Source organism: Apodemus sylvaticus, chromosome 13, assembly GCF_947179515.1.
Source record: "Apodemus sylvaticus chromosome 13, mApoSyl1.1, whole genome shotgun sequence".
NCBI classification, from domain to species: Eukaryota; Metazoa; Chordata; class Mammalia; order Rodentia; family Muridae; genus Apodemus; species Apodemus sylvaticus.
Window position 1 is genome coordinate 68,036,996 of NC_067484.1, and position 27,845 is coordinate 68,064,840.

Genomic DNA, 27,845 nt, shown 5'->3' on the forward strand with positions numbered 1-27,845 from the left:
ACCACACAGAACTAAAGACTGGCCCTGCTCTGAGGGGGAAGTATCTCCAGGGCTCTGGAGGTGGGGGACAGGCTTCAGGGCTCTTGCAAATGCCACCGGGAGGGGGGAGAGGCACCTTCCCACGGCCCACCCGGCTCCAGCACGTGTCAGGTGGGAAAGTCGAAAACAGAGCCTTCTCCCAAGCATGAATGGGTCCAAGTATGTTTGGTCACCGTGCTTGCCCCAGAAAGGCAGACTCGATTTGGAAGACTCAAGAAAAGAAACCTAGGCTGGGAGCTTGGGGCAACAAACGCGGGTGAGCCTTCTCTGGGGCACAGAGGGGAGGGGTCTCAGCACAGAGAGTCTTTGCCCTTTCTGTTCTCATCTCCATTTGACTGGGTACTTGAGTCTAGTGGGTGCCGGAGAGGGGCTCGGAAGGCTTCAGGCCCCACACCACCTCCCCCTTGTCAGAACCGGGTGCAAAGATCCTCTGCCATGCTCTTCCTCCGGTTCTTCTCTCTACCCCTATATCTGACCTGACCCTCCATCTTGGTCCCTTCCCCAGACGTTTCTGAGTCGAGTCCCAACCTTTTGTTCTGGAAGAAAACAGAGTACAGGCCCCTGATAAGCAAAGGCGGTTGGGTAAGGGGCCCAAACCACCTGAAGGCGGGCGCTTGCACAAGGAGCTGCGAGCTATCCAGCCGTCGGGGCGGGGCCGGGCTGTCGGGGGTGAGGGGGAGGGCTGCGGGGAGGCGGTGCTGGTACGGCCGGACCCCTCAGCCTCGGACAGCACAGCCAGCACCCTGAAGCTGACGGAGGCCACAGCGAGGTGAGGACCCCGAGCCCTCGGACCCAGCTTCTCAGACTCCACCCCAACACCTCCTCCCGGGACCTCCGTGGATTCCCAGGGCCCCTCAGTGTCGTCTCCCTACCCCTCCTCTCCTTCCTCCTTGCGGCGAACCCGCCCCTCTTGATTACTGGGCCTCTGCCCCGTCCCTACTTGCCCTCCCCCAAGCCCAATGCCCTGTTTGATCAGCTCCGCACCCGCCACCTCCATCCCGCAAGCACCTCCGGCTCCTAGGCAGTACTTGAGCCCAGACAGAGTCACCAAGAGAGTGGAGAATCTGACTCAGGGCCCAGAGGCTTAACATCCCAGCCTAGCTTGGGTATGGAACACAATTAGTAGGAGAGCAACAGGAATGCAACAGTAGGGAATGGAGCCCAACCGCAGAGGGGAGGGGAGGGGAGGGTCAGAGCCACAGTTAGAACTTAAGACTTGGTTAGCAGTCTGAGGCTTGACAAATTTCATAATACAGAGAAAATACGGGGTGGGGAGGCGATGGAGTGGGGGCAAAGGTGAATTTAGACAGATGCAGGTGGAAGGTAGGGACAAGGACAGGACAGAGCAGAAAACTCTGGGAGAGCTGAATCTGAGATGGACCCAGGGTATGGAGCAGGGTTAGAGGTAGACTGGCCCAGTGGGGCAGGGCTATGGAGACCTAATCACAAGGGTAGGAGAAAGGCAGGCTCCGAAAAGGAAGGTTTGGATAAAGCAAGTGTGCGCGCATGTGTGTGTGTGTGTGTTCACGATGCAGTGCTAGAGTTTGTGTGTCTCTACGTGTAGGCGTGTGTGTCTTCCCACAGCTGAGTGTGTGTTTATGTGTATGTCTTCACGCATCTGAGTCTGGGAGCTTGTGTTGTGTGCACATCTGTGCACATGTGTGTGCACATGCATATATGTAGGGAACGAAGAACACCTTGACCTGCCTCTCCCCTTCAGGTGCTCATTTGCATGGCCAGATCCTCCACCCAGCCCTCTTTCCTAGGTGGCCTCTGACCAGATCGGGATCCCACACATTGGGACGAGTTGGGGCCCTCTGGGCAGCCTAACCACAGCAGGCAGGATGTGGGGGTGGCCAGGCTAAAGGGACAGGAAGGAAGTCTGAGGGTAGACAATAGGTGGAAGGGGAGGAGGGACTGGGAATGACCAGGATTAGGATGTCCACCCTGAACCTCCGCTCTGGAAACCAGTGAGTGGATGGAGTCTATTTCTCCTCCCTCTCTGGCCTGCCCCTCTTCTGTCTCACTCTGCAGCTGCAGCTGGTCACCTCAGTGGCCCCTGCTTCTCCATCTCCTCACCCTGCCCTGCCCTGTAGCATTCCAACATCTTGCTCTACGCTCACTCAGCTGTGTGCACAGGGCCAGAGCTCAGAGGCAGGCACTTGGGACCAACACTAGCATAGCTTGCTGTGATCATGGGCCTCCGTTTCCTCAATCCCTGTCAGGAGAGAGTCTGGTCTTATGGTCTGGCCCGGCTCTGTCCCCAGATCGCAATCTTTGGGCATGCTTCTTTGAAAGAGATCTGGAGGCTGGTACCCCTGTCCAAGCCTCAGGCTTTGTGGTAGAGAGTGGGGAATCTCAGCCTGAGCCCCCCCTTCACCCTCAACCTCCCCCCAGCAATGGCCTGAGAGCCCATGGCTGCCCCTCAGGACCTGGACATCGCTGTGTGGTTGGCTGCGGTGCATCTGGAGCAGTATGCAGACACTTTCCGACGGCATGGCCTAGCTACAGCTGGTGCAGCCCAACGTCTGGGCCACGAGGAGCTGAGGCATTTGGGTATCAGTGCTACTGGACACCGGAAACGCATCTTGCGCCTGTTGCAGGCAGGCTCTGCTGAGGGTTTCCTGGATTCTCGGCTGGACAGTACCATGGAGCCAACTCCCAGCCCAGCCCCTGATGCCCAACCCCCCAAGCCTGTGCCTAAGCCCAGGACAGTGTTTGGGCTCAGCAACCCTGCCACTGCCCAGAGACCTGGACTGAGCCCAATCTTCTGGGATCCAGAAGTATCCAGGAACTCAGAGTGCACGCAGAGGTCCTCTCCTCTCCTTCCTTCTTCCTCCGAACAGCCTTCAGTCCTGAGTACCATGGAGATGATGCCTAATGCCATCTACTTCGGCCTGGACTTAAGAGGCCGGGCCCAGGCAGCTCAGGACGTGTGAGTTGGTTTTCTACCTAGGGATCTGATCCTGAGGAGAGGAAGAGATCAACTGGGCAAGAGGGGTATCCTTCTCTCTCTCTCTCTCTCTCTCTCTCTCTCTCTCTCTCTCTCTCTCTTCTCTCTCTCTTTGAGACAGGGTTTCTCTGTGTAGCCCTGGCTGTCCTAGAACTCACTTGGTAGACCAGGCTGGCCTCGAACTCAGAAATCCACCTGCCTCTGCCTCCTAAGTGCCAGGATTAAAGGTGTGCCCCACCACCGCCCGACTCCTTCTCTCTTAATAACCAACAGAATTTCCCTTCAGGACTCCAGAGAGTTCTCAGGCGACTGTCCCAAGCTCTGCCTTCAGGCCCACAACAGGCACAGGTAGATGGGTTCCTGGAGAGGAATTGTCACCATCTGCATCTCAGATACTTGCACTTAATCCCCTCTTTCTTTCCAACACCCCTCCCCTCACCCTGACAGTGCGCATCATGGATCCCGGTTGCCTCTACTACGGTGTCCAGCCTGTGGGGGTCCCAGGAGCCCCTGACAGGAGAGATGGCAGAGGTGTCTGTCAGGAAAGGGCTGAACACAGGTGAGTACTTGGAGGGACAGTAGTGGAAAGACAAAGGAAGCTTAAGGAGCAGTTGAGTTGGTCGTGGTGGCCATGTTTGTAGTTACTCATCAAATACACATTGAGTATTCATTCCCTCAGTGGTGAGCGGGCACTCAAGACACAGAGCATACAGAACTGTCCCACTGTTGAGTTTTGTTCCCAGGAAGCCAGTGAATCAACAGGGGGGACAGACCACCGGAGAAGCACACAAGCAATAGATATCTAATTAAAATTCCAAAGTATGTCTTCCTATTTAGCAAACAGGGAGCACTGTTACATGCTCAAAGTTGGTATTTTTCAAGACAGGGTTTCTCTGGGTAGCCCTGGCCGTCCTGGAACTCACTCTGTAGACCTGACTGGCCTTGAATTTGGAGAGCCTCCCAAGTGCAGGGACTAAAGGCCTGTGCCACCACACAGTAATAGTTAGTTTTTTTTTTTTTTTAAGATTTAGTGTGTGTGTGTGTGTGTGTGTGTGTGTTCACTATCTCCAGACACACCAGAAGAGAGCATTGGATCTCATTACATGGTTGTGAGCCTCCATGTGGTTGCTGGGAATTGAACTCGGGACCTCTGGAAGAGCAGTCAATGCTCTTAACCACTGAGACATCTCCCCAGCCCATAATAGTTACTGTTTGTGCATTGTAGTTGAACAGGTTTAGAGAGCTGGGGGTAGAGGAATTACAAACGACTGTAACTTTTCAGAAAGTTTTTGGATCATTTTAAAAAAAAAAAAAACAGCACAACACAAAACCAGGCCTGGGGAGACAGTTCAATGGGTAAATCGAGAGGACTTGAGTCGGATCCCCAGGACTGCCGAGCAGAAGCCAGGCAGCCTCAGGGCCAGAGGGCTGAGCAGGCCGATTCCCGGAGCTCTAGGGCTGGTCACTTTAGGCGAATCGATGGACTCCGGGTTCAGAAAGAGATCCTGGCTAAAGCAGTAAGGTGAGGAACAAGCGAAGAAGGCTTCCGACATTAAACTCACAAGAAAGCACACACACAGACAGATACATAAGTATACAGCGGAGGGAGAGGAAGGGGGAAGGGAAAGGAGGGGAGGGGAGGGGGAGGAAGAGGGAGGAAAGGGGCATCAAGGATAACACTTGGGCAAAAGGTCTAAGGACCTGAATTGAAGAGTAGTTGGCTTTGGAGAGTTCTGGAGACAGTGCAGGCAGAGGGGTGGTTGAGAAGACAGCCAGGGGAGATGAAGTGCCGTGGGAAGGAAGGGCCGTGGCCGAGGGTAGAGGTAAAGGGGCTGTGGGTAGGACCTGAGGGAGGGTCCTGTTCCACTTAGTGACGTGGGAAGCTACTGGAGAGTTCTGACTTGATTGTGAAAGGGTCCCTCTGCCGTGGGAACAACAAGAACAACCAAAAAAAAAAATGTGGTGGAACAGGTGGTGAGGCTGCTGCGGCAATCTACGGCAGGGGTCGCGGTGTGCAGTGATGGGGGCAGCGTTGGTGAGGAGCGGCTGCATTTTTGAGGGTAAAGTGTCATGTTGCTCTGTTGTCTGAGAGCAAAGTAGCAGGCTGACAGTAACTTTGAGGGCTTCAGCATATGAGCCTCTGCTCTCCCGAGTGCTAACCACTAAACCACACATGACAGCCGAGCCCGTGAGACATGCTGGCCTGCTTCGAGAGGCGCTGGACATATAAAGCAAGCGTCTGCCAGAACTCACTGAAAAAGAAAGAAAAGAAAAACCCACGCTAGAGAAACAACATATACAGAAAGAAAGAATTCCCTTAGTCTTTTTGCATGCATGTGGGATGTATGTATATGTGACATATGTTTGCCACAGGAGCCCATGCATGCATGTGTGGATAGATGACACAGTTGTCATCCTGTTCTTTTTGAAATCGATCTCTCTCTAAACCCAGACTTAACAATTTGGCTACACTGAGCAGCCATTGAGCCCTGGGGAACAACCTACCTTTGCTTCCCATTGCCGGCCTACAGACATCCCGCACGGTGCCCGGCTTTTCATGGGCACTGGGGAGCCAAACTCATGTTGTTCTGTTCATGTAGCAAGTACTTTATCCCCTGAGCCAGCCTCTATTTTAGGGATTTTTTTTTACAGTGATTACATACTAAAATATTATATTTTGACTTATATAAAATATGGACTACCAAGATTAATTATTTTTAAAACATATAAAAATTATTTTATGTGTAATGGATGTTTTGGCTGCATGTACACCTGTGCTTGGCTACATGAACACTGGTGTGGCACTTGCATGCCCATTGCTAACAATGGCCAGAAGAGGGTGTTGGGTCCCCCGAAACTGGGGCTGTGGATGGTTGTGAGCCACCATGTGGGTGCCGGGGATCAAACCTTGGTCCTCTGCAAGAGCGGCCAGTGCTCTAGACCAAATCTACAGTCACGATTTGGAATGACAGTTAATGGTAGAAGTAGAGATGACTGATCACTCCGACCTCAATATTTATTTTTTAAAAATGTTGCTAAATTACGTAGGCAAACCTTGTTGATTTCTACTGCATAGCGTGGTTGTGAGCACCTAAGGGTTTATGGCGTTGTGATCTGAGCCAGGAAGGCTGTGCATCAAACAGAAGGGAGGAGATTGGCCAGGAAATCTGCTTCACATATGAAATCTGAGATGTTTCAGATTTCATGTACATCCAAAGGCAATAATAAATAAGACTGCTGACCACGTACGTCTGCCTAGCGTTTGAATGGGCTATGTGAGCCAGAGATTTCAATATGGAAACTGTTAGCATTTAGAGGGAGGGGAGGGGAGGGGAGAAGAGGGAGGACCCAGTCCAGAGCCTCTGTGCCTTCCTACATCCAGAGGTTTGGGGAAGAGGAAGAATCATTAAATAGACTGACCCAAAATAGCCAGAGAAGGAGAAGGAGAGCGAGGAGAAGATGATGTCATTGAAGCCAAGGGCATAGGAGGAGGGGGAGTCCTCTGCGTCCTGTGGCTGAGCAGGAAGCTGGGACTGAGAACTGGCGTCTGGAATCATGGGGCTTGCAGGGGACTCTGCTGGGAGTGGAAGGGATGAGAGTCTGATCCGTGCATTAAAAAAAAAATAGGTGGTAGCATTAGGTGGCGGCATTAGGTGGTGGCATTAGGTGGTGGCATACACCTTAAATTCCAGCACCCTAGAGGCAGAGACAGGCAGATCTCTGTGAGGTTGAGGCCAGCCCGGTGTACAGAGCAAAGCTCCAGGACAGCGAGGACTACTCAGAGAAACTGTGTCTAGAAAAACCAAAGAAACAAAACAACAAAAACAACAAAAAACCCCACTGCAAACAAACAAACAAACAAACAAACAAAAAGGGATAGAGAGAAACCATGCAACTTTAATCCTAGCACTCAGGAGGCAAAGACAGTTGGATGTCTGTGAGTTTGAGGCCAGCCTGGTCTACAGAGTTAGTTCTAGGATAGTCAAGGCTACACAAAGAAACCCTGTCTCTAAAAAAGAGTAAAAAGTATCAGAAGGAACAGAATCAAGGTTTGGAATGACAGTTAATGGTAGCAGTAGAGGTGAAGCAAACAGTTGTTCTGTGGAATGTTGTCTGTGTCTGTGTGTAAGAACAATTTGGTGGAGAGGTGTATGGAGGGGAAAGTGAGAAAATCCGCAGTGATGCCTCTGTGTAGGTGAGAGTTGTGGGATCCGATACACAGAAGAAAGTCTGGCTTTAGACAGGTGTTTATTACAGTCACAGGAGGCAGGCAGAGTATGTGTGTGAAACTGGATTGATCTGGCGCTGTGAGTCTGTGGGGTTCTTGTCTGATTGCTTCAATTTCTCAGTGCAATAAGAAACAAACAAGGTAGAAAAGTGATTCTCAACTTGAGCTGCTATAACCTGGGAACTTTTAAAACTACAGGTACCTGGCCGTAGCTCACAGCCCATGCATAGAAACCAGAGGTTCTCCTAACTGTGACTACAGCTTTGTTGAGTGGTTTCCTGTAGAGGAATGCAATGACCTCATTTGCATTTTTCAAAAAGCCCTGGTGGGTTTGAGAGAATGAACTGTGGGAGGGAGGACAAGATTGATCAGGTGACCAGTTGGGCAGTTCGCTTCACACCGGTAAGAACTGATGGAAACTAATTCAGAGAGAGAAAGCTAAGAACATTTTGGAGAACGACAGTAATGCATGCTGATGAATATGAACAACCATGGCAGGAAGGCACTTGCCCATCTTTCTCACTTCAGAGGAGAGAGACTGATTTTTTTTTTCCCAGTAAAATCTCCAAGCACACTCAGGAGGAAGTGTTGTGGCGACCTTCGACCTTTTGGGTTGCCAGTTTCTCTACCCCGTTTATTTACAAGGCAAACCTCCAATGTGTCAGATATGTTATAGGTACCAAGGGCAGGGGTAGGAAACTTACTGAGAGTGTTGAGAGATTGTTGGTTTGACTTGTGTTCTTCCTCTTGCCCCCTGTAATGCTCAGCAGACAGGATCTGGAGACACGGGAGGATGCTGGTTATGCCAGCCTCGAGCTACCTGGGGACCCCATTCTTTCGCTACCCACCCAGGATGCAGAGACCAGTGATGACCTCATTTCGCCCTATGCCAGTTTCTCCTCCACAGCAGACCGTCCTGTGCCTCTGCTTAGTGGCTGGCTGGACAAGCTCTCGCCTCAGGGGTAGGGCTGCTGAGAGAGGCAGGGAAGGGTAGGGAAGGGAAAAGGGATGGGGGCAGGGGACAGGTTCTGGGCCTTGTGATCGATCGTCCACAGCAGACATTCCCAAGCACCCATCTGATCTCCGTCTCTTCCTTCTTCAGCAACTATGTGTTCCAGAGACGCTTTGTACAGTTCAACGGAAGGAGTCTGATGTACTTTGGCAGTGACAAGGTAGGGGACTGAAGCTGCTACAGGGATACCAGAGAGAGAAAGATGGGGAGGATGCGCACTAGAAGGATTGGAAGCCCCTGGTAGAAGGATGGCCGCAGCTGCCCGATGCCAGCATCTGAGGTAGCTGGCTCAGCAGCTGTAACCATGTGGACTGAATGCTGACGTCATGAAAGTTCAGTGCACCTAGCTCAGTCCCTGTCCCCATGGGTCACTGGGTTTTCTTTCCAGGACCCCTTCCCCAAAGGTGTGATCCCTCTGACTGCCATCGAGATGACCCGAAGCAGCAAGGACAACAAATTCCAGGTCATAACCGGCCAGAGAGTATTTGTGTTCCGCACCGAGAGTGAGGGTGAGGGTTGACTCCCTGGGTTAGGGTGGGGGTGGGGGTGGGGGGAGGCTAGGTTAGCATACATCCTGCTGACCAGTCCTCCGAACCAGCTCAGCGTGACCTGTGGTGCTCCACACTGCAATCCTGCCTGAAGGAGCAGCGCCTCCTGGGCCACCCCCGACCTCCTCACCCACCACGCCCCCTCCGCACGGGCATGTTAGAGTTGCGCGGACACAAGGCCAAGGTGTTTGCTGCCTTGATCCCTGGAGAGCTGGCACTGTACAAGAGTGAGCAGGTAAAGAGGGCTGGGCCGGGGCTAATGGGCCCGTCTGGTCCGGTCCGGTTCGGTCTGGAATCTCACCCTGTTGTGTGGCCCCGCCTCTGCTAGGCCTTCTCACTGGGCATTGGGATCTGCTTCATTGAGCTGCAAGGCTGCAGCGTCCGGGAGACCAAGAGCCGAAGCTTCGATCTGCTCACACCCCATCGCTGCTTCAGGTGGGGCCTGGCCTGGTGGAAGGCAAGGGTAGGGTGCTTTCCAGGGAGATCACAAAGGTGCCGCGGCCTGGAGGCCACGGATATCAATGGGGATAAATGAGGAGGTGGTGACACTCAGAGCCAGAGGATCAGAGGTTTAAAGTAATCCTCAACCATATATCGAGTTTGAGGCCAACCTGAGATAGATGGGACCCTGATAATAATTAATAATAATAGTAGTAGTATTAATAGTAATAATAATAAAACTTGGCTCAGAAGGGCCTTTTCTTAGCTACGGTCGGAATGGCCATTGGGATAGAATTTGTGGGGAGATCCATGCCTACGGACTGGCTGTCCACCCCTCAGCTTCACAGCCGAGTCTGGGGGGGCTCGACAGAGCTGGGCGGCCGCTCTGCAAGAAGCAGTAACCGAGACCCTGTCTGACTACGAGGTGGCTGAGAAGGTCTGGTCAAACCCGGCAAACCGGCACTGTGCAGACTGCAGGGCCTCCCGGCCGGATTGGGCCGCTGTCAACCTGGGAGTGGTCATCTGCAAGCAGTGTGCAGGTGAGAGGCGGGCCTCAGGCACAAATAGGCATGGGAGGTCCTGGAGCTGGGGCACTTGGGGCAGGACTCTGCCATGTGGCTTTCCTGTTCTAACAGGTCAGCACCGGGCCCTGGGCTCTGGGATCTCCAAGGTGCAGAGCCTGAAGCTGGACACGAGCGTCTGGAGTAATGAGATTGTGCAGGTGAGGAATCTGGGGAAAGAGGAGGGGAAGAAATAGACAGGGAGGATCCAAAAGCTGGCTCTGGGTCCAGCTCGGGGACTAGGCTGTTTGGAGACCCTTGGGCCCTGGTCGGTCATCTTTGCCTCTTATCGTCCTATAGCTGTTCATCGTCCTGGGAAATGATCGCGCCAATTGCTTCTGGGCAGGGGCACTGCCCCCAGGTGAAGGGCTGCATCCAGATTCAGCCCCTGGCCCTCGGGGAGAGTTCATCTCCCGGAAGTATAAACTGGGTCTCTACCGGAAGCCCCACCCTCAGCATCCAGATCACAGCCAGCTTCTACAGGTAGGACAGACAGGTTGGTGTTCGTGGGAGTAGAGGTAGGGGTGGGGGTGGGGGTGAGGATGGGGGTGCAGTAGGGGTGGGGGTGCAGTCTGTATTGGAATGCCTAGACATGGGTGATCAAAGCCTGCATTTGGTAATAAAAGACTGTTCCTGGAGGAGCTCTTGGATTGTGTATGAGGCTGACAGAGACCCTTCCTTCCCGACAGGCACTGTGTGCAGCTATGGCGGGACCCAACCTGCTAAAGAACATGGCCCAGCTCCTCTGTGTTGAAGCCTCTGAGGGAGAGGAAGCCTTGTCGCCTTCAGCCCTCAATGGCAGCTTGCTTAGCCTTCTACCTTCAGGTCATCCTCCCAAGTAACTCCTCTCTCTCCCTAGAAGATCTCAGCCTCAACCTGCGACTTATTTCTTTCAAAAGGGCACCACTACCCCATTGCCATATCTATTGCAATGGCAGGCTTGTCAGTATCCCAACCCCTCACCCTTCCTGAGGTCAAAGGGTGACTGATGAGGGCCTGAGGTCACTGCCTGTAATAGTCAGGATGTGCCCAGGTGTTAGGACCTTACCATTCTGACAGCATCAACCTGCAGGACCGGTCTCATCATCCTGGGGACATTCATATTGCTCAAATGAATGGTTGGTTTAATGATGTTGGCTTCCATTTGTCGGGCCAGATAGGCCAAGACACTTAACAGATGGCCATGCTCTGAAGTGTTCAATTAGAGCTGCCTGGCTGTTTGGGTGGCTGGTGGGGGGGGCGGGGGGGGCAGGAAGTAGGCAGACACGTGGCTTTTCTATGTCCCTCTTCCAATTTGGGTGGTCAGGGACTCACCCCCATTGGGCTGCATTCCTTGCTGTGGGTGGAGGTAGACCCCATGGTCTGGTCCTATTGGATGCATTTTCCAAAGGGAGTCATGCCATCCATACACGGTCCTCACCTCATCATTTCTTCCCCTCGCAGACTCCTCTCCTGGAGTATACAACGAGGTGGTGGTGCCTGCCACTTACAGAGGTTTCCTATACTGTGGAGCCATCAGCAGCAAGGCTGGAGCCCCACCCCTTCGCAGGGGCCGGGATGGTGAGCAGGAGCCAGGGGATGGGAGGGGACAGGGGCAGAGAGTAGGTTGGGTGTGAATGTGCTGCCAAGAGACAGGAGGGCAGAGCTGGCATAGGAAAGCGCCCTGCAGTGGGCTGGGATGCTGGCGGTGGGAGAGCGACTGGGACAGGTCACAGCCCTAGATGACAGGTAAGAAACTCCACTCTGACGTCAGAACTTCTGGGTCAAGTATCCTCTCTGCTCCTTCCTCATGCTGTGCAGATGGCAAGCCTCAGTTTTCCCATCTGCAGAGCCCCCCTAAATACAAACGCACTTGGTAGAGTTGCCGTGAAGGTTGTGTACTATCATCAGCCACAGGGAGGAGGCTTGACGTGAAGTGAGTCTGTGGGGATGGAGACAATGGTGACATTGGGGAAGATGACAGCTCCTCCATCTCTCTTCCCTCAGCTCCTCCCCGCCTGTGGTGTGTGCTGGGAGCTGCCCTGGAAATGTTTGCATCAGAGAGCAGCCCCGAACCCCTCAGCCTTCTCCAGCCCCAGGATGTTGTATGTCTGGGTGTAAGCCCCCCACCTGCTGACCCAGGTGACCTCGACAGGTGACGCTCCTCTCCTCCACCCCTGCTGTTGCTAGCACCAGCCTGGCTGCCCCCTCATTGTCCCCTGCTGTCCTCCTGACCTGGTCTTCTCCGCAGGTTCCCCTTTTCCTTTGAACTCATCCTCACTGGGGGAAGAATCCAGCATTTTGCCACGGATGGGGCAGACAGTCTAGAGGCCTGGATCAGTGCAGTGGGCAAGGTGAGAAGGCGAGACCTTCCAGCAGCTCATGATGTCTGCCTCTGTCTCATCCCAACACGTTCTAGACCGCTACCAGGCAGAGTTGACTGACGACTTATTCTGTGCCAAGCCCTGTGTTTTAAGAAAGGCCCACTCAATATCTCATTTAGTTTTCACAACAACCTTTGGAAGCCTTTTTTTCCCCCAGACTTTTAAAATTCATTTTTATTTTATGTGCATTGATGATTTGCTTGCACATTTGTCTGTGAGACAGTGTCAGAGAGCCTGGCATTAGAGTTACAGACAACTGTGAGCTGCCATGTCATGTGAATGCTGGGATTTGAACCTGGGTCTTCTGGAAGAACAGCTAGTGCTCTTAACTCCAACAGGCAAAAGCTACGCCCCCCCCACACACACACCTTTTGTTTTTTGTCCTTTCATGAAGCAGGGTGTTGCTATGTAGCCCTGGCTAACATGGGCTTGCTGTGTAGACCAGCCTGGCCTCAGACTTTAAGCATTCCTCCCTGCTTCTGCCTCTCGAGCACTGGGTTACCAGGCATGTGCCATCGCCACCAGCCATGGCCACGTTCATAGACCATACCTTCTCTATACCACGACAAATCAATCTCTGAGCCTTCGCCTCCTTTCCTGAAAGTAAAAAGTTTAGGCTCGGAGCCAGACATCCTGAGATCTGAGTCCTACAACTTCGCCCTGGGAGCTCTTCCACGTCTGCAGAGTGGGTGTGAAGACTCCCCCCTGGGGATGAGGATTAGGTGACATCTGAAGCCCACACACAGTAAGCCCTCTGTCTGTGGGCGTTGAAATAATGGCGGTGGTGATGCTGCCGATGACGACAGTCTCTCCCACCCTAAAACAGCTCTTCCCTAAGTTCTGTTCACCTTCAACTTTTCACCCCGTGCGCCTTCCTTCTCTCCTGACAACTTCTCAGAAGTTGTGTGCAGCCTGCGGCTCATTCTTAACCCTATGGCTGGCGTCCCTGCCTAGGCTGCCCTAAGCTGCTACCTTGCAGGTCACTTCTCAGGCCCAGAGACTGGGAGCCACTTTCTGGCTTCCGGTGCCATCTCTGCCTCAGGTGACACTCCGCTCACCATGCTGCACTCTCCTGATTACTTGTTCCAATCCATGATAGGATGCAGACAGAACTCGAGAGGAAGCATTTTGAATCTTTCATAGCAGTTTGGCAGAATGATTTAATTTGTCTGTAATTATACAAGTTAAGGGCATATATGTCTTTTAAGAGGTTTTACATTTATTTTATTTTAAATATATGAATGTTTGGCATGCATGTATGTGTGTGTATGTATGCATGATGTATGTTGGTATGTAGGTATGTACATACACATGCATATACACTGTACATGCATAGTGTCCACAGAAGTCAGAAAAGGGTATTGGATCCCCTGGAACAGGATGGTTGTGAGCCACCAGGTGGGTGCTGGGAATTGAACCTCGGTTCTCTGCAAAAGTAACAAGTACTCTAGAACATTGAGTCTATCTCTCCAGCGCCCATCTGTGTTCATCTTCATTTTCTTTCTTTTTCTTTTTTTCCTTTTCTTTCTTTTTCTTTTCTTTTTTCTTTCTTTCTTTTTTTTTGGGGGGGGTGGATTTGGGTTTTTTTTTTTTTTTGAGCCAGAGTTTCTCTGTATAGCCCTGGCTGTCCTGGAACTCACTCTGTAGACCAGGCTGGCCTCGAACTCAGAAATCTGCCTGCCTCTGCCTCCCAAGTGCTGGGATTACAGGCGTACGCCACCACGGCCGCCCAGCTCATCTTCATTTTCTAGCAGTTAATTTTTTTATTATTATTTTTAGTGAAAGTGTTGGTGACAGATCAGAACTCTTAAAAACAAAACAAACCAAAACAAAACAAAAAAAGCACCCCTTGTTTTTTTAACCCATGCAGCTAGAACAGAATTGCTTTTACTGGGACCCCAAAACAGTGGGACCACAAAACATTCCTGTTTCCATAGTGACCTGTGGGAGGATTGCCCGCCATGGAGATTCTTCAGTAGTGCATGCTGGGTATTCCCTCTTTCTCCCCCACCTTGTTTAGGGAGCAGGGCAGCCACAGAGGGGTCTCCTGTATGCTGAAGCAAATGGAATGAATTTCTTTGTGCCTTCTGTTCCTCTCCACGATCTCCCCTTCCCCCTCATACCCTCCCATCTATCTCTGGGACTCTTCCCCCGGTCTCTCCCCCCCCCCCCCCGTGTCCCCCCCTTTCTTCCCCCTTTCTTCTATTCTCCTTTTGTGGTTTCACATTCTCGTTTTTTTTTTGTTGTTGTTGTTGTTGTTTTTGTTTTTGTTGTTGTTGTTGTTTTTGAGACAGGGTTTCTCTGTTTAGCCCTGGCTGTCCTGGAACTCACTCGGTAAACCAGGCTGGCCTCGAACTTAGAGATCTGCCTGCCTCTGCCTCCCAGAGTGCTGGGATTACAGGCGTGCGCCACAGCCGCCCAGCTTGTGGTCTCTCATTCTCATTTGCTCCCCCGACCCCCTGTCTTTCCCCCACTTCCCCTTCTCACCCCGGTCCGCCTTCTGCTTCCACAGTGGTTCTCCCCGCTCAGCTGCCACCAGCTGCTGGGTCCTGGGTTGCTGCGGATGGGTCGTCTGTGGTTGCGGTCCCCCTCCCACGCAGGCCTGGCCCCTGGTCTCTGGCTGTCAGGGTTTGGCCTCCTTCGTGGTGATCACCTCTTCCTGTGCCCAGCGCCCGGCCCTGGTCCCCCTGCTCCCGAGGACATGGTGCATTTACGGCGTCTGCAGGAGATCAGTGAGTAGGGGTGTGGACAGGGCTAAAGGGTGGCCGTGGGCGAGTGCGAGACTGGACCTTTTTTATTTTGGGGACTCTCATAGGAAAGAGGAGAATGTAATAGTTCAGTACAAGTTATAAAGTGAAACTACCTAGATTTAGACAATGATTCCATCAGTTCCTAGCTGTATGCCACTGGAGGAGTTATTCAATGTTTCTACGCTTTTGATTCCTTATCTTAAAATGGACGATAATAGTAAGACTTTCCTCCAAAGCCTGGAGTGGGGTTCAAATAAAGAAATACACAAAAATGTTTATCACAGAACCCAGCAGGAAGCAACTTGTATACACTCAAAAAGTGTTATTTGCTGGTTGGGGACTAGGAGGAGGGGCTAAACATCTTCACTGTTGTCTTCTAAAAGAGGAACACGCTCAAATAACGCTCTAGGACTCTGGGAACAAGAGACCTGGGTTTTAGCTCAGCTTTATAGCAAACAGTGTAAGGCAAATCATCTAACTTCTGAGCAGTCCTGTGTAGCATGGATGTGAGTGTGTGTAGGTCACTAGCGGAACACTGTAAGGCTATTTGCTGGCGGGCGCCTATATTACCTTAATTGCCTAAGAGTCTTGACTGTGATGGTGCTGATGGTAATGTTCAAGGATTCTTCTACAGGTGTGGTCTCTGCAGCTGACACTCCAGACAAAAAGGAGCATTTGGTCCTTGTAGAGACAGGAAGGTAATGCTCTAAACCTGTGACTCTTTGAACCCAGCTTCCTCTCATCCCTTCAAGCCTTGCTTCCTCAAAGTTGCTTCCTTGGTTAGGAACTATCTGGGCTTGGTGTTGCTGCCCCCTGCTGGTAACTCTGGGAAGTCATCTCCATGTGCTTCTCAGCTTCTGTCCCGTTCTCTGGAGCTGGCTCTAACGCAGGCTTCTCCGGTCTCAGGACCCTGTATTTGCAGGGGGAAGGCAGGCTAGACTTTGCAGCGTGGAACACGGCCATTGGAGGTGCTGCTGGAGGGGGTGGCACAGGCCTGCAGGAGCAGCAGATGAGCCGGGGAGACATCCCTATCATTGTGGACGCTTGCATCAGTTTTGTCACTCAGCATGGTGAGTGGGCACAGGGTGACACTGAGCTAGTAGGAGGCGTTGGAGAAGCCAGGGTGCGGTGTGTGTGTGTGTGTGTGTGTGTGTGTGTGTGTGTGTGAATTGTCTGAAAAATGATCCCAGATGACCACGTGACTCTCTGAGCCTTAGTTCCCTCAACTATAAAATGGAGCCAAATGATCTTTATTTTCTAATCTAATGTGACAGTAAAACAAGGTGTACAGGGCCTGGTAGGCTGTCCCTGCTTAGAAGTGACACTGGCATACCAGGTGAGAGGACCACAAGATATGTGAGGATTCAACCATGTGGTGGGCTGGGAGGAGGCGCCTATGAGGCAAGATCCCTAAAGGTCTGAATAGAATGACTATATGTGAGAGAGTGTCTAGGACTAAAGTCTCAGGGACAGCAAGCAGCCTGCTGAATTCCTGCAGCCTGGCTCGGTGAATCTACATTACCTATGAACTCTTCTTAGGAGGCTGGATATTGACAAAGAAAACTCACAGAAAATCAAGGAGGTTAAAGGTCCTGGGTTCAATTCTCAGCACCAAAACCAACCGAGGAACCAAACAAAAGCAAAACAGAACAAGGAGGCCTGCTGATACGGGCCTGAAATCACCGCTTCTTGGTCATTCGAGGCAGAAGGATTCTCAGTTCAAAGCCAGCATAAGCAACTTAGTGAGACCTTATCTCAAAATAGAAAATACAAAAAGGGCCAGGAGGTAGTGGCACACACCTTTGATCCCAGCCTTGGAGGCAGCCTGGTCTACAGAGAGAGAGTTCCAGGATAGGCAAAACTACACAGAGAAATCCTGTCTCACCTCCCCACAACCCCAAACAAAGGTATTGATTATGGGTAGGGTTTTTACCTGCAATGTAAGAAGCCCTGGGCTTAATCTTCAATATTGAAAAAAAAAAAAAAGATACTTTATGACCATAGGAAGAGTTGTGTTTTACTAGTCACGGGCAATGGATAGTCAGCTAATGACATTCTCCCCGCCATGGTGGTGACCTCATTCAATGATGTCTCAGTCACCAGTCTCTGGATCCTTTTTTTTTTAAGCTTCCCTAGCGTTTCTTTAAGGAATTCGGTCTGATGCCCTAAGAGAAGGCCCTAGGATGGACACAGCTTTCCCTCCAAGTCTTTGTATTACCACACTCGCTCAAAGGTGGTGTCGAGGTGGCTGTAAACAAGGAAGATCCTGTGAGGCTCACAGACTGCTGGGAAGATGGGGATTAAGAAGACAAACATCATCAGCTCTCGTTATTTGCAGGAGTTATGGTCTCTAAAGCCACTGCAAACACTTAATTGCTGAATACAGAAACTCAGTGTCTCTCCCAAAGGAGAGACAGGATTAGAGTCCCTTGAACTTCTGGGCACAAGATATTTAATCAACTAATCCAATAGAAAAAAAAAAACCAAAAAAAACTACCACAAACAACAAGACCCTTGTTTGGTATGTTTTGTCATCTAAAGGCAATTTATCTAAGATATATGATTGATTCATTGACTCTCAACTCAGGGCCAAGATCTGCCTAGGGTGTGTGAGGCCCTGGTTTTCATTCCTAGTTCCCCCCCCAAAACAGAAAACAAACAAATACCCCCCAAAGGTATTTATTTATAACCTGAGACCTTAGCTACCTTAGCTAGGAGCATGCATATGGGGAAAAAACTAATTTTTTTCCTTTACTCTGTATATGTTCTCAAGTTACTGTGGAGGCACCAGAAGTACACATGGTCCTCTGTAGCTGCAGTTTTTACATCTATATATTCAACCAATTAAAGATAGAAAAATTGAAAAATACTGTAGTGACTGTGTATGCTTTTTTTTCTCATTCTTTACATTGTATTAAGTATTACAAGTAATCCAGAGATGATATGTATAGGGTTATATAGAAATACATCACTTTATATAAGAAACTTGAGATTCTGTTGTCAACAGCCACATACATGGGGAGGGGCCTCACGGGGCTGCTGGCTGGGTGGGGTACTGTCTTCACTCCATGCTGAACAGAGACCATTGGCTGTTTTCAGGGCTCCGGCTGGAAGGTGTATATCGAAAAGGAGGTGCTCGGGCCCGCAGCCTGAGACTCTTGGCTGAGTTTAGGCGGGATGCCCGGTCAGTGAAGCTTAGACCACGGGAACACTTTGTAGAAGATGTTACTGACACACTCAAACGCTTCTTTCGAGAGCTTGATGACCCCGTGACCTCTGCTAGGTTGTTGCCTAGATGGAGAGAAGCTGCAGGTACGTCCAAGACTCACCCGAGATCTCCTCTTCCCCCGTCGGCATCCACCAAGTTCTCTCGTGGAACTAGGGTGCCCCTTTCCCAACATGCCCCATCCTGGTGGTCACCCAACACCTTGGCGTGGGGAATGTCGCAGTTAGCTTTCTATTGTATGGTGAACGTTATGACCAAAAGCAAACTGGAGAGGAGAGGATTCACTTCCGCATCACAGTCTGTCACTGAGAGAAGCCAGGGCAGAAACTCAAGCAGGAGCCGTGGAGAACTGCTTACTAGCTTGCTCCCCGTGCGGCTGACTCTTCCTTACACCTGCCTATGGAAGGTGCCACCCACAGTGCACTTGGCCCCTCCCACATCAATCATCAATCAAGACAATGCCCCTTGGAGACATGACGGAGACAGTTCCTCAGTCCAGGTTCTCTCTTCCCTGGTGACTCTAGTTTTGTGCCAAGTTGACAGAAACTGACCTTCACAGGAGGTAGAAGGCAGAAAGAGATCCATGCGTTCTGGGTTTGTGTCTCACACTGTGACCTCTCCCCTCTGCACCCATCCTCTCTTCCTGGTTCCCCACCAACTCTCCTCCCTGCCAACTCTCCTCCCTCTGTCCCTAGAGCTTCCTCAGAAGAATCAGCGCCTGGAGAAGTACAAAGAGGTGATTAGCTGCCTGCCTCGGGTCAACCGCAGAACGCTGGCCACCCTCATTGGGCATCTGTATCGGTCAGTATAGTCAGGCCTTCTTAGCCACCCTTTCCTGAGCCTTCATCACTTCAAACCAGTGCCACACCTTCATGAATTAATTAATGTCACTAATGGCTGTTCTGTGAGGGTGTTGTGGCTAAAGGTTCAGAGAAAGGGTTTGGGGACTGTGTAGACTTAGGCTCCCCCATTGTTGCCATGTGACTTTAGCCGCGGTCTGCTCACTTTCAAAAGGAAGATGATGCAATGAGGTTTTTACTTGATAGGTTGTAGGAAGGTAAAATGAAACAATCCATGTGAAATTCTTAGTATAGCACATGGCATGTCATAAACTTCGGAAATGATTAGAAAGCAAGGTAACTGTTATTTTTATTAGTTATGCCAAGTAAAGAATTGGTTCTAAGAAATAAAGATTATTAAGATGAAGACCTACATTTGGTCTGTTAGGAGAAGGGATTTATGATGTGGAGTGCATCTTGGTTATGTTGCATTGGTTATACAGTATTACAGAGGATTGCCAAATACAGGACCATTACCAAATCCAGTTCCTTGCCTGGGTTTCCTAAAGTCTGTAAGGTGTAAAGTCACTCCCTTTCATTTATTTGCATCATATGGCTTCTTTTGCAGCACAGCAGCTGACCTGTGAAGTTATAAGAGAATATATGGCCCGAGGGTCTAAAATATTTGTTGTCTATCCTTTACATAAAAACTATGGTTGCCATACCTTAGCTGTGTCTGAGATATCCAAAGCTCCTCGGGACCAATACTGTCTAATCTACTGACGTAGACCCCACACTCCGCCTAGCACTTGGCATACAGTAGAGGTGCAGTAAAGGTCTTCAGAATTAATGGATGTGTTGGTGAAGTGGTGATCATGAGCTGGACTCTGTCCCTGCAGGGTGCAGAAGTGTGCGGCTCTAAACCAGATGTGCACGCGGAACCTGGCCCTACTGTTTGCTCCTAGCGTGTTCCAGACAGATGGACGGGGAGAGCACGAGGTTCGGATACTGCAGGAGCTCATTGACGGCTACATCTCTGTCTTTGATGTAAGGCTTCCCCGACCCTGCCATCCAACCCCTCTGCCCCACCCCTGTAGACTCAGAGTCCAGACCCTCATCCCCAAAGCCCTAACCTAGGCCTATGTTGGTAACTTCCTCCCAGAGTTCTGGGCTTCCTTCTCCAACAACCTTAACCCCAACATCCCCTCGTTACTGATTCCTGGCTCTTCAGGCCTCCAGCCCTTTATCCAGTTCCCCTTTGACCCTGCCAGCTGCCCTGCTCCCTTCCTTCCCCAGCCCTGGAAATACTTTCGATCGATCGGTCCTTTTGCAGATTGACACGGACCAGGCAGCTCAGATCGACTTGGAGGTCAGTCTCATCACCACCTGGAAGGATGTGCAGGTACTGCCCTGATGTTAGACTGCTGTGTGGGGCCGGAGGGACAGCACCGTAGGAGATGCATCTTCTGTCCACTAAGGGAAGCTTCCTTTCAGCCTGTCTTCCTGCACACTGACCCTTGGCTCTTTGGTGGACAGGGGCGCCCCGAGGAGGGAAGTGTTTGGGGGTAGTGTTCTTGATCCATTTATTCCCTTGAGGGAGTTCTTCAGTACACCCCTTTCTCGGTGATACGGAGTATTAAACCCAGGGCCTCACACAGCCTAGGCAAGCATCCATCACCGAGATACACGCCCAGCGCCCCAGTTCTAAGTATAGAAGGTCTCAGGAAAGCCAGGTGTGGTAGGTAGTCTGTGCCTGTAATCCTAGTGCCTGGGCTGTTCAGTCACATAGAGCTCTGGAGGCCAAGGATGGAAATGGAGCTCAGATAAAGTGCTTGGCTAGCATGCATAAAGCCCTTAGCTGGATTCCCCAGAGCCACACAAAAACCTGACATGGCGGTGGCACATGCTTGTAATCTCAGCACTTAGAGGACAAAAGCAGGAAGATCAAAAGTTTAAGGTCAGGGTTAGAAAAGTGGCTCGGGGTTAAGAGCACTGGCTGCTCTTCCTGCGAATCTGAGTTCAATTCCCAGCACTCCCATGGCAGCTCACAACTCTTCAGGACTCCAGTTCCAGCTACACACACAGGCAAAACATCAACGCACGTAAAAAACAAAAAAAAAAAATAATTTTTTAAAAATGTAAGGTTGTCTTCAGCTACATTACAAGCTGGGCCAGACTGGGTCTATATGAAACCCTGTCTCAAAGTTCAAGGCTGGTCTGAGACCTTGGGGGATATGGGGTGGGGCAGGAAGAGTATTGTGTAAAATACAATAGCAAGTACTGCTAAGGACATCCTTCCTATGTTACAAGCACCTCTCATCTCATTTTAGCACCACACAACTCTAGAAAGTTGGTAGTCTCATTTTTTTTTCCAAATAAAGAATTGAGTTACTTATTCATAGTAGGTCACAGTAGAAGTGGTAGAGAAGCGACCTGGAGAGTCTTGACTGCAAACCTCTTCTTGAGGCTGCTGTACTGCACTGTCTGAGGTGGCACCATATGTAGCTAAACATGCAGTGCCCTTCTTCTTGGAGTTCTTTCCAAGGCCCAAGCCATGTTGGTAGTGAAGGAGCTCTTGGTTGGAGGAGGTACTAGGAGGCATTCCTTCATCTTGGTATTTTTGTAATTTCCCTGGCCTCCTTTATCTGCCCTCAGTTGTCCCAGGCTGGAGACCTCATCATGGAGGTTTATATAGAACAGCAGCTCCCAGACAATTGTGTCACCCTAAAGGTCAGTGTTAAGGGACCCGGGGTGGAAGTGGGGCGGGCAGGAGCAAGGCCCTAACGAGTGTGGGTCCTCTTGTCTCTATGTTAGGTATCCCCAACACTGACTGCTGAGGAGCTCACTAACCAGGTGCTGGAGATGCGAGGGGCGGCATCAGGGACAGACCTGTGGGTGACATTTGAAGTTCTTGAACAGGGAGAGCTTGGTGAGTAGGCTCACACACATTTGTGTGCGTGGACACATGACCAAGGTCATCCATCACTTCTGTTACCAAATGTAATGGATATTTTACTAGTCCACTCATCCACACAAGAAGGTGTTCACACTGTGGATGAATTCGTTTTCTTAATTCTCTTCTCTTGGCTTCAGCAAAGGTTTCCCCCAGCTTGAAGGCGCCTCCTTTCCTCTTTTTACCATGACTGAAGTGTTAGAAGGGCTAGGACTCAATCCTGGGCCCTTTCTTCTTTTCTACCTTCATTCTTCCCCATTTATTTAAATTCCTAAGTGACATCCAAGTTAATTCCAGTGGGCTGGAAACTCACTATGTAGGTCAGGCTGGGCTTGAACTTAAGGAAATCCTCCTGCTTCTTTCCCCCAAGAGCAGGGACAACAGGTATACATTAGCATGCCTAGCTGACTGCCCAAATGTTTATCTCTGGTTCAGGTCTCTCCTCTGCACTCTAGACTTACATATCCATTGCCTACTTGACACTTCCTTTTCTCACAGACATTTCAAGTGAGACTGACATTTCCTTTCTTCCTAGGCCCCTCCTCCAATATAAAGCCCAGACTATTTTCTGGCTTTTCTTTTCCAGCAAATAGCACCATGGTTCACTCAGTTAAGTCCAGAAAGCCTATGCTCACTGCTCCTCATTTTCATACTCAGCCCACCAATTAATTAGTCATATTGATAGCCCGCATTAATTAGTGTATTGATAACCCTCATGTCTATCAGTCTTCTCCATCACTGTTGTTTTTCCATCCTACTCATGGTCACCATTATCTTTCTACTTCCCAATACAAACCACTGAAGTGCATGGTTCTACACAGGGGACAGCTTGACAGGGTCTTGCCTCTCTACAATCTAGTTTTGGAAGAGCAGCCAAAGGAACATTTCAAGCATAAACCAGATCACACCATTGCTATGGTTAAAAACTTCTGATGGGCCAGTCGGTGGTGGCACACACGTTTAATCCCAGCACTTGGGAGGCAGAGGCAGGCAGATTTCTGAGTTCAAGGCCAGTCTGGTCTACAGAGTGAGTTCCAGGACAGCCAGGGCTATACAGAGAAACTCTGTCTCAAAAAAAACCCCAAATCCCAAAAACCAAAAACAATAACAACAACAACAAAACCAAAACCAAAACCCCAAACAAACAAAAAAACCTGATGGGTTCCTAATCGATACAGAATGAAGCTCAAAGCATGGCCTGTGTAACCTTGACTGTGGCTGTTGCCTGTCCTTCAGGCATCATCTCACATCAGCCGTTCTCTGACCTGTCTCTGCTAGAGCAGTGTGCCCTCTCTCCACCATGCCAAGGACTGAACACAGGTGTTGAGAACGAAAGGCAAGCCTGCACCACTAAGTTGCATCCACCCTCAGTCCAGCCACACTTGCTGTTTAGATCCCCCGAGAACAATTTCTTGACTCCTGGCATCTGTTCTTATGTTTTTCATCCTCTAAGATCCTACCTGGAGCGATGGTGGTGCACACCTGTAATCCCTGCAGGAGGGAGGCAGAGGCGATTGGAGGACAACCTGCTCTATATAGAGTTTCAGGCCAACCAGAGCTACAATGAGACCTTGTCTCAAAACAAAGAAACATTCCCAAAACCAAATAAAAAAAAATTCAACAAAAAAGATCATCTGTGATCTTAGGTAGAGTTTGGTCTGCCTAATCTTTCAAACAGATTGATGAGCCTCATCTACAAATGCAGCTTCTAACAGGCCTTGCCTGGTCAGCCTACCTCACTAGCTCGCCTGCTTTTCTTTTTGTACCTTTGTTTCTACATGTGTGTCTTAAATATTATTTTATTTCAAAGTGATTATTGGAGGCTAGAGAAATGACCCAGTGGTTGAGAATGCCTACTGAACTGTCTTGCAGAGGACTAGAAATTGGTTCAAGTTTCCATACTGGGTGGCTTACAAACTGCCTGTAATTCTAGCTACCAGGAAAACCATCACTCACACACACACACACACACCACACACTCATTCACAAATTGCCTGTAAGTTTAGCTTTCAGGAAACACCACACAAACACAGACACACATACTCTTATAAACTGTAATCACAGACACACACACACACACACACACACACACACACACTTATAAACACATATCTTTAATTTAAGTTATTATCGGTCTCTGTTTTGCTGCTTTGCTGAACTGATTGTCTTCTGTTGGCTGCTTCATCAGGCTGTAGGAGGCCTAGGGATCATTCTTACCACTGTATCCCAGAGACAGCATGGTACCTGGCATAGCATCAGGGCTGCTGTTAGCAAGGGTGTATGAATGAACAAATGAACTAGTGGGAGGTGAGTCAGGGCCTCCAGGCTTTGGCTGGTCTTTTGTAATTATTACCTGCCTCAACATTTCCCTTCAGAGAGGCCACTGCACCCCAAAGAAAGGGTTCTAGAGCAGGCCCTGCAGTGGTGCCAGCTTCCAGAGCCCTGCTCAGCCTCTCTGCTTCTGAGAAAAGTCTCTATGGCACACGCTGGCTGCCTCTTCACAGGTGAGCCTCCTCCCTCAGCCCAGCCTTCCCTAGGCCCCTCCCATGAGAGCCCCCACCCAGCATTGTTCTTCTGTGTCCAGGAGTCCGGCGTGAGAGCCCACGGGTGGGACTGCTACGGTGTCGTGAGGAGCCACCTCGCTTGCTGGGAAGCCGTTTCCAGGAGAGGTTCTTTTTGGTGCGTGGCCGATACCTGCTGCTGCTCAAGGAGAAAAAGGTGATGCACTGTGGCTAAGAGGGGGGGGATGCTGGGCGGCCAGTCGGGCATCAGGAGCAATAACTGTACCAACCCCTGACCCCACAGCCCACCCATCTCATTGCTTCCCCGATGCTGACTTTTCTTATTCTGTGTACATCATACCCAGTACACAAGTGCTTTCCTGATTTTCCTAACTGTGGTCTTCTTGTATATCTCAATCTTACCGCCTCTGCTCTTGTTCTCAGAGCTCTAAGCCAGAACGGGAGTGGTCTCTGGAAGGTGCGAAGGTCTACCTGGGAATCCGCAAGAAGTTAAAGCCTCCAACACTGTGAGTTTTCCTCCCTGGTCCTGACCCAGGGCTTTCCTGCTGTCCCCTCTCTGGATTTTAGTCACCCTAACTGCCGGTCCCCTTTACCTTTCAGGTGGGGTTTCACTTTGATATTGGAAAAGATGCACCTGTGAGTACCTGTAGCTTCTTCTCTGCCTGTACCCTGCTCCTCGTCTGTCCAGCCATCTGACCATGCGTGTGTGCATGCATTTGCACGTCCGTGTGTGTGTGTGTGTGTGTGTGTGTGTTAGGTTGTCTGGCTGGTAAGTCTCAAAGAGCTGCCTGTCTCCACCTCCTCAGCACTGGGAAAACAGGCCCTAGCCACCATGCCAGCTTCAGATTTTCTCTTTTTCAATTAAAAAAAAAAATCATGTATATGAGTTGTTTTTGCCTGAACTTAATATCTGTGTACCATGTGTAAGGCCTGGTGCCCACAGAGGCATCAGATTGCCCGAACCTGGAATTATAGATGGTTAGGAGCCACCATGTGGGTGATGGGAGTTGAACCCAGGTCCTCTGGAAGAGCAGCCAGTGCTCTTAACCACTCTAAGATGGACACTAGCCATCTCTCTAGTGTCCCTTTTCTGACACAGGCATGGAGGATCCAACTCCGGTCCCTGTGCTTGTATGGCAAGCACGTCGTACTGACTGAGCTCTCTCCCTAGCTCTGCCCTGTCCTCTTCCTCTACGGTCTCCTCTTCCCTCCGTGCTTGCTGCTAGGACTCCTTCAGTTTTCTGAATCACTCTGTTCACCCACAGCTGTCTGTCCTGCGCGGATGAGGAGGAGATGTGGGACTGGACCACAAGCATCCTTAAAGCCCAGGTGAGGAGAAGGGAGAGGCTGAAGGCTGGGCTTCTGGTGCCTCTGGGGTCCAGCCACACCCCCCAGTGCCACCCAGGCCCACCAGTGCCAATAGCTCACTGTCTCCCGCAGCACGATGACCAGCAGTCGGTGGCCTTACGTCGTCGCTCCTCCTCTCATCTTGCTCGTCAGAAGTTTGGCACTATGCCCTTGCTGCCCATCCGAGGGGATGACAGTGGAGCCACCCTACTCTCTGCCAATCAGACCCTGGTGAGACCCTACTCCCAGCACGTCTTAAGCGTTTGCTCCCTGTCCTCATCCTTGCCTATTGCAGGAGGAAAACAGTGTGCCTGTATGCCAGATGCCCCACCCCCTCACCGCGACCCTCTTGTCCACAGTCTCCGTGCCCTCACTTCCCGCCAGCACCTCCTGTTGCCGGGTCTCACTTTGTCTTTGTCTCTCCCTCCCCTCATACCCACTCTACCCGGGTCCAGCGGCGACTACACAACCGGAGGACCTTATCCATGTTCTTTGTGAGTATTGTGCTTGCTCTGGCTGTGTGTCTGCCAGCCTTGTGTGTGTTCCGTGCTGCCCACACCCTGGTGTGCTCCATGTCTGTTCTGATGCGGGCCATCAATGCATGAGTCTGTGGCAGAGAAGGACAGTGAGGAGGGATATGAGGAGGAAAGGAGAAAGTAATTACAAATCGGAGAAATAGAAGAAAAGGGGTTAAGCGAACGCATTCAGGAGCCAGATCGATCGGAGTTCAAGGCTCACCAGCTACCAGTTCCTTACTCTGTGCTCCAGGGAAGCTTAGCCCCTCTGCAGCGTGACCTGCTGGTGCAGGTTGTTGTGACATCATATATGTCAGGCATTGTGTAGTGTCTGACTCAAGGAAGAACACGACCAAGGATTAATAACACAGTAACTGACACTGTGCCCACCCTCTGCTGTTCCGTTTCCATCCAGCCAATGAAGTCACCGCAGGGGTCTGTGGAGGAGCAAGATGAGCTGGAGGAGCCTGTATATGAAGAGCCAGTATATGAGGAGGTCGGGGCCTTCCCTGAGCTCACCAAGGACTCAACCTTCTCTTCCACGTGGGAGTGGTCGACCAAGTCAGACACACCCCTTATCAGCCAGAGGTCCTTTGATCAAAACCCCCTCTCCAAAGCAAGCATGTTGGGCCACGAGGAGAGGATACCTGACCCTCCTCAGGGCCCCCCTTCCAAAAGCAGTCCTCAGGCACGAGGATCCCTAGAGGAACAGCTGCTCCAGGAGCTCAACAACCTCATCCTGAGGAAAGGAGAGCCTGCCACGTGTCCACAAAGTCCTTCCCAGCCCCCCAGCCCCCAAACCCCCAGCCCCACCAGCCTTCCAACACAGACACCCAGCATACCCACTCAACCACCCTGCGCTTCCAGTCCACCCTCCAGCCAGCCCCTCACATGACCCCAGGGCCAGTAGTTGAGGAGGTAGGTAACCAGAGGAGAAGCCAGGCTCTCACCATGGCAGACAACTGCAGGGAGCGTCTTCTGCCCTGGATGGATGACTCTGGAATCCAGTATGGTACCATGGAAGGAGCACTGGACTGAGCCCTGGAGACTGTGTCTCAGGGAAGATCATGGCCCCTCTCTGGGCCCAGCCCATTTGTCTGTACTATGAAGTTACTGAAATAAGGAGAGGGGGGCTGGAGAGGTGGCTCAGCGGTTAAGAGCACTGACTGCTCTTCCGAAGGTCCTGAGTTCAAATCCCAGCAACCACATGGTGGCTCACCACCATCTGTAATGAGATCTGACACGCCCTCTTCTGGAGTGTCTGAAGACAGCTACAGTGTACTCACATATAATAAATCTTTTTAAAAAAAATAAGGAGAGGGGTGAACGCCAAACTGTTTCTGAGCTAGAAGCCTTGATATTTTCCCCTCAATAAGGGCAGCTCCTGGTTTATATATTTGATATAGGGGTTCAGTGAGAGCTTTGCGGCCTAAGAATGGTTTTACTGCATTAGAGGAAAGTGAAGGATTAGAAGCTAGACATGGGCATGACATCCAAATCAATATCATTCCACTTCCTGCGGGCTGGAACTGCCTTGAGGCCCTAGAGTGGGGTGGCTGATTGGGGTTGGGAGCTGGGGCCAGGGGGAGTGGAGAAGGAATGGGTCACT

The 27,845-nt window shown here is 50.7% G+C and overlaps 1 protein-coding gene across 5 annotated transcripts; it reads left to right on the forward strand.

Annotated features, from left to right (window-relative positions):
- Positions 1-27,826, forward strand: Arap3 (ArfGAP with RhoGAP domain, ankyrin repeat and PH domain 3). Of its 5 annotated transcripts, none has more exons than XM_052155426.1 (34): positions 1-295; positions 545-808; positions 2,437-2,974; positions 3,279-3,340; positions 3,440-3,551; positions 7,988-8,182; positions 8,323-8,392; positions 8,621-8,741; positions 8,831-9,015; positions 9,109-9,215; positions 9,561-9,760; positions 9,857-9,942; positions 10,082-10,264; positions 10,471-10,606; positions 11,225-11,341; positions 11,768-11,915; positions 12,012-12,114; positions 14,657-14,876; positions 15,529-15,592; positions 15,801-15,964; positions 17,994-18,206; positions 18,816-18,921; positions 19,799-19,946; positions 20,233-20,301; positions 21,555-21,629; positions 21,714-21,828; positions 24,228-24,356; positions 24,437-24,570; positions 24,798-24,880; positions 24,975-25,010; positions 25,640-25,703; positions 25,815-25,952; positions 26,177-26,215; positions 26,652-27,826. In XM_052155426.1, exons 3-34 carry the CDS (start codon positions 2,454-2,456, stop codon positions 27,129-27,131), a joined length of 4,623 nt encoding a protein of 1,540 aa, XP_052011386.1. In that variant the 5' UTR covers positions 1-295; positions 545-808; positions 2,437-2,453; the 3' UTR covers positions 27,132-27,826. The 5 variants fall into 5 exon arrangements, with proteins under 5 accessions (XP_052011386.1, XP_052011388.1, XP_052011389.1 ...); XM_052155428.1 differs by having other exon boundaries at positions 7,991-8,182; XM_052155429.1 differs by lacking the exon at positions 26,177-26,215.
- Positions 27,827-27,845: the final 19 nt, after the last annotated feature.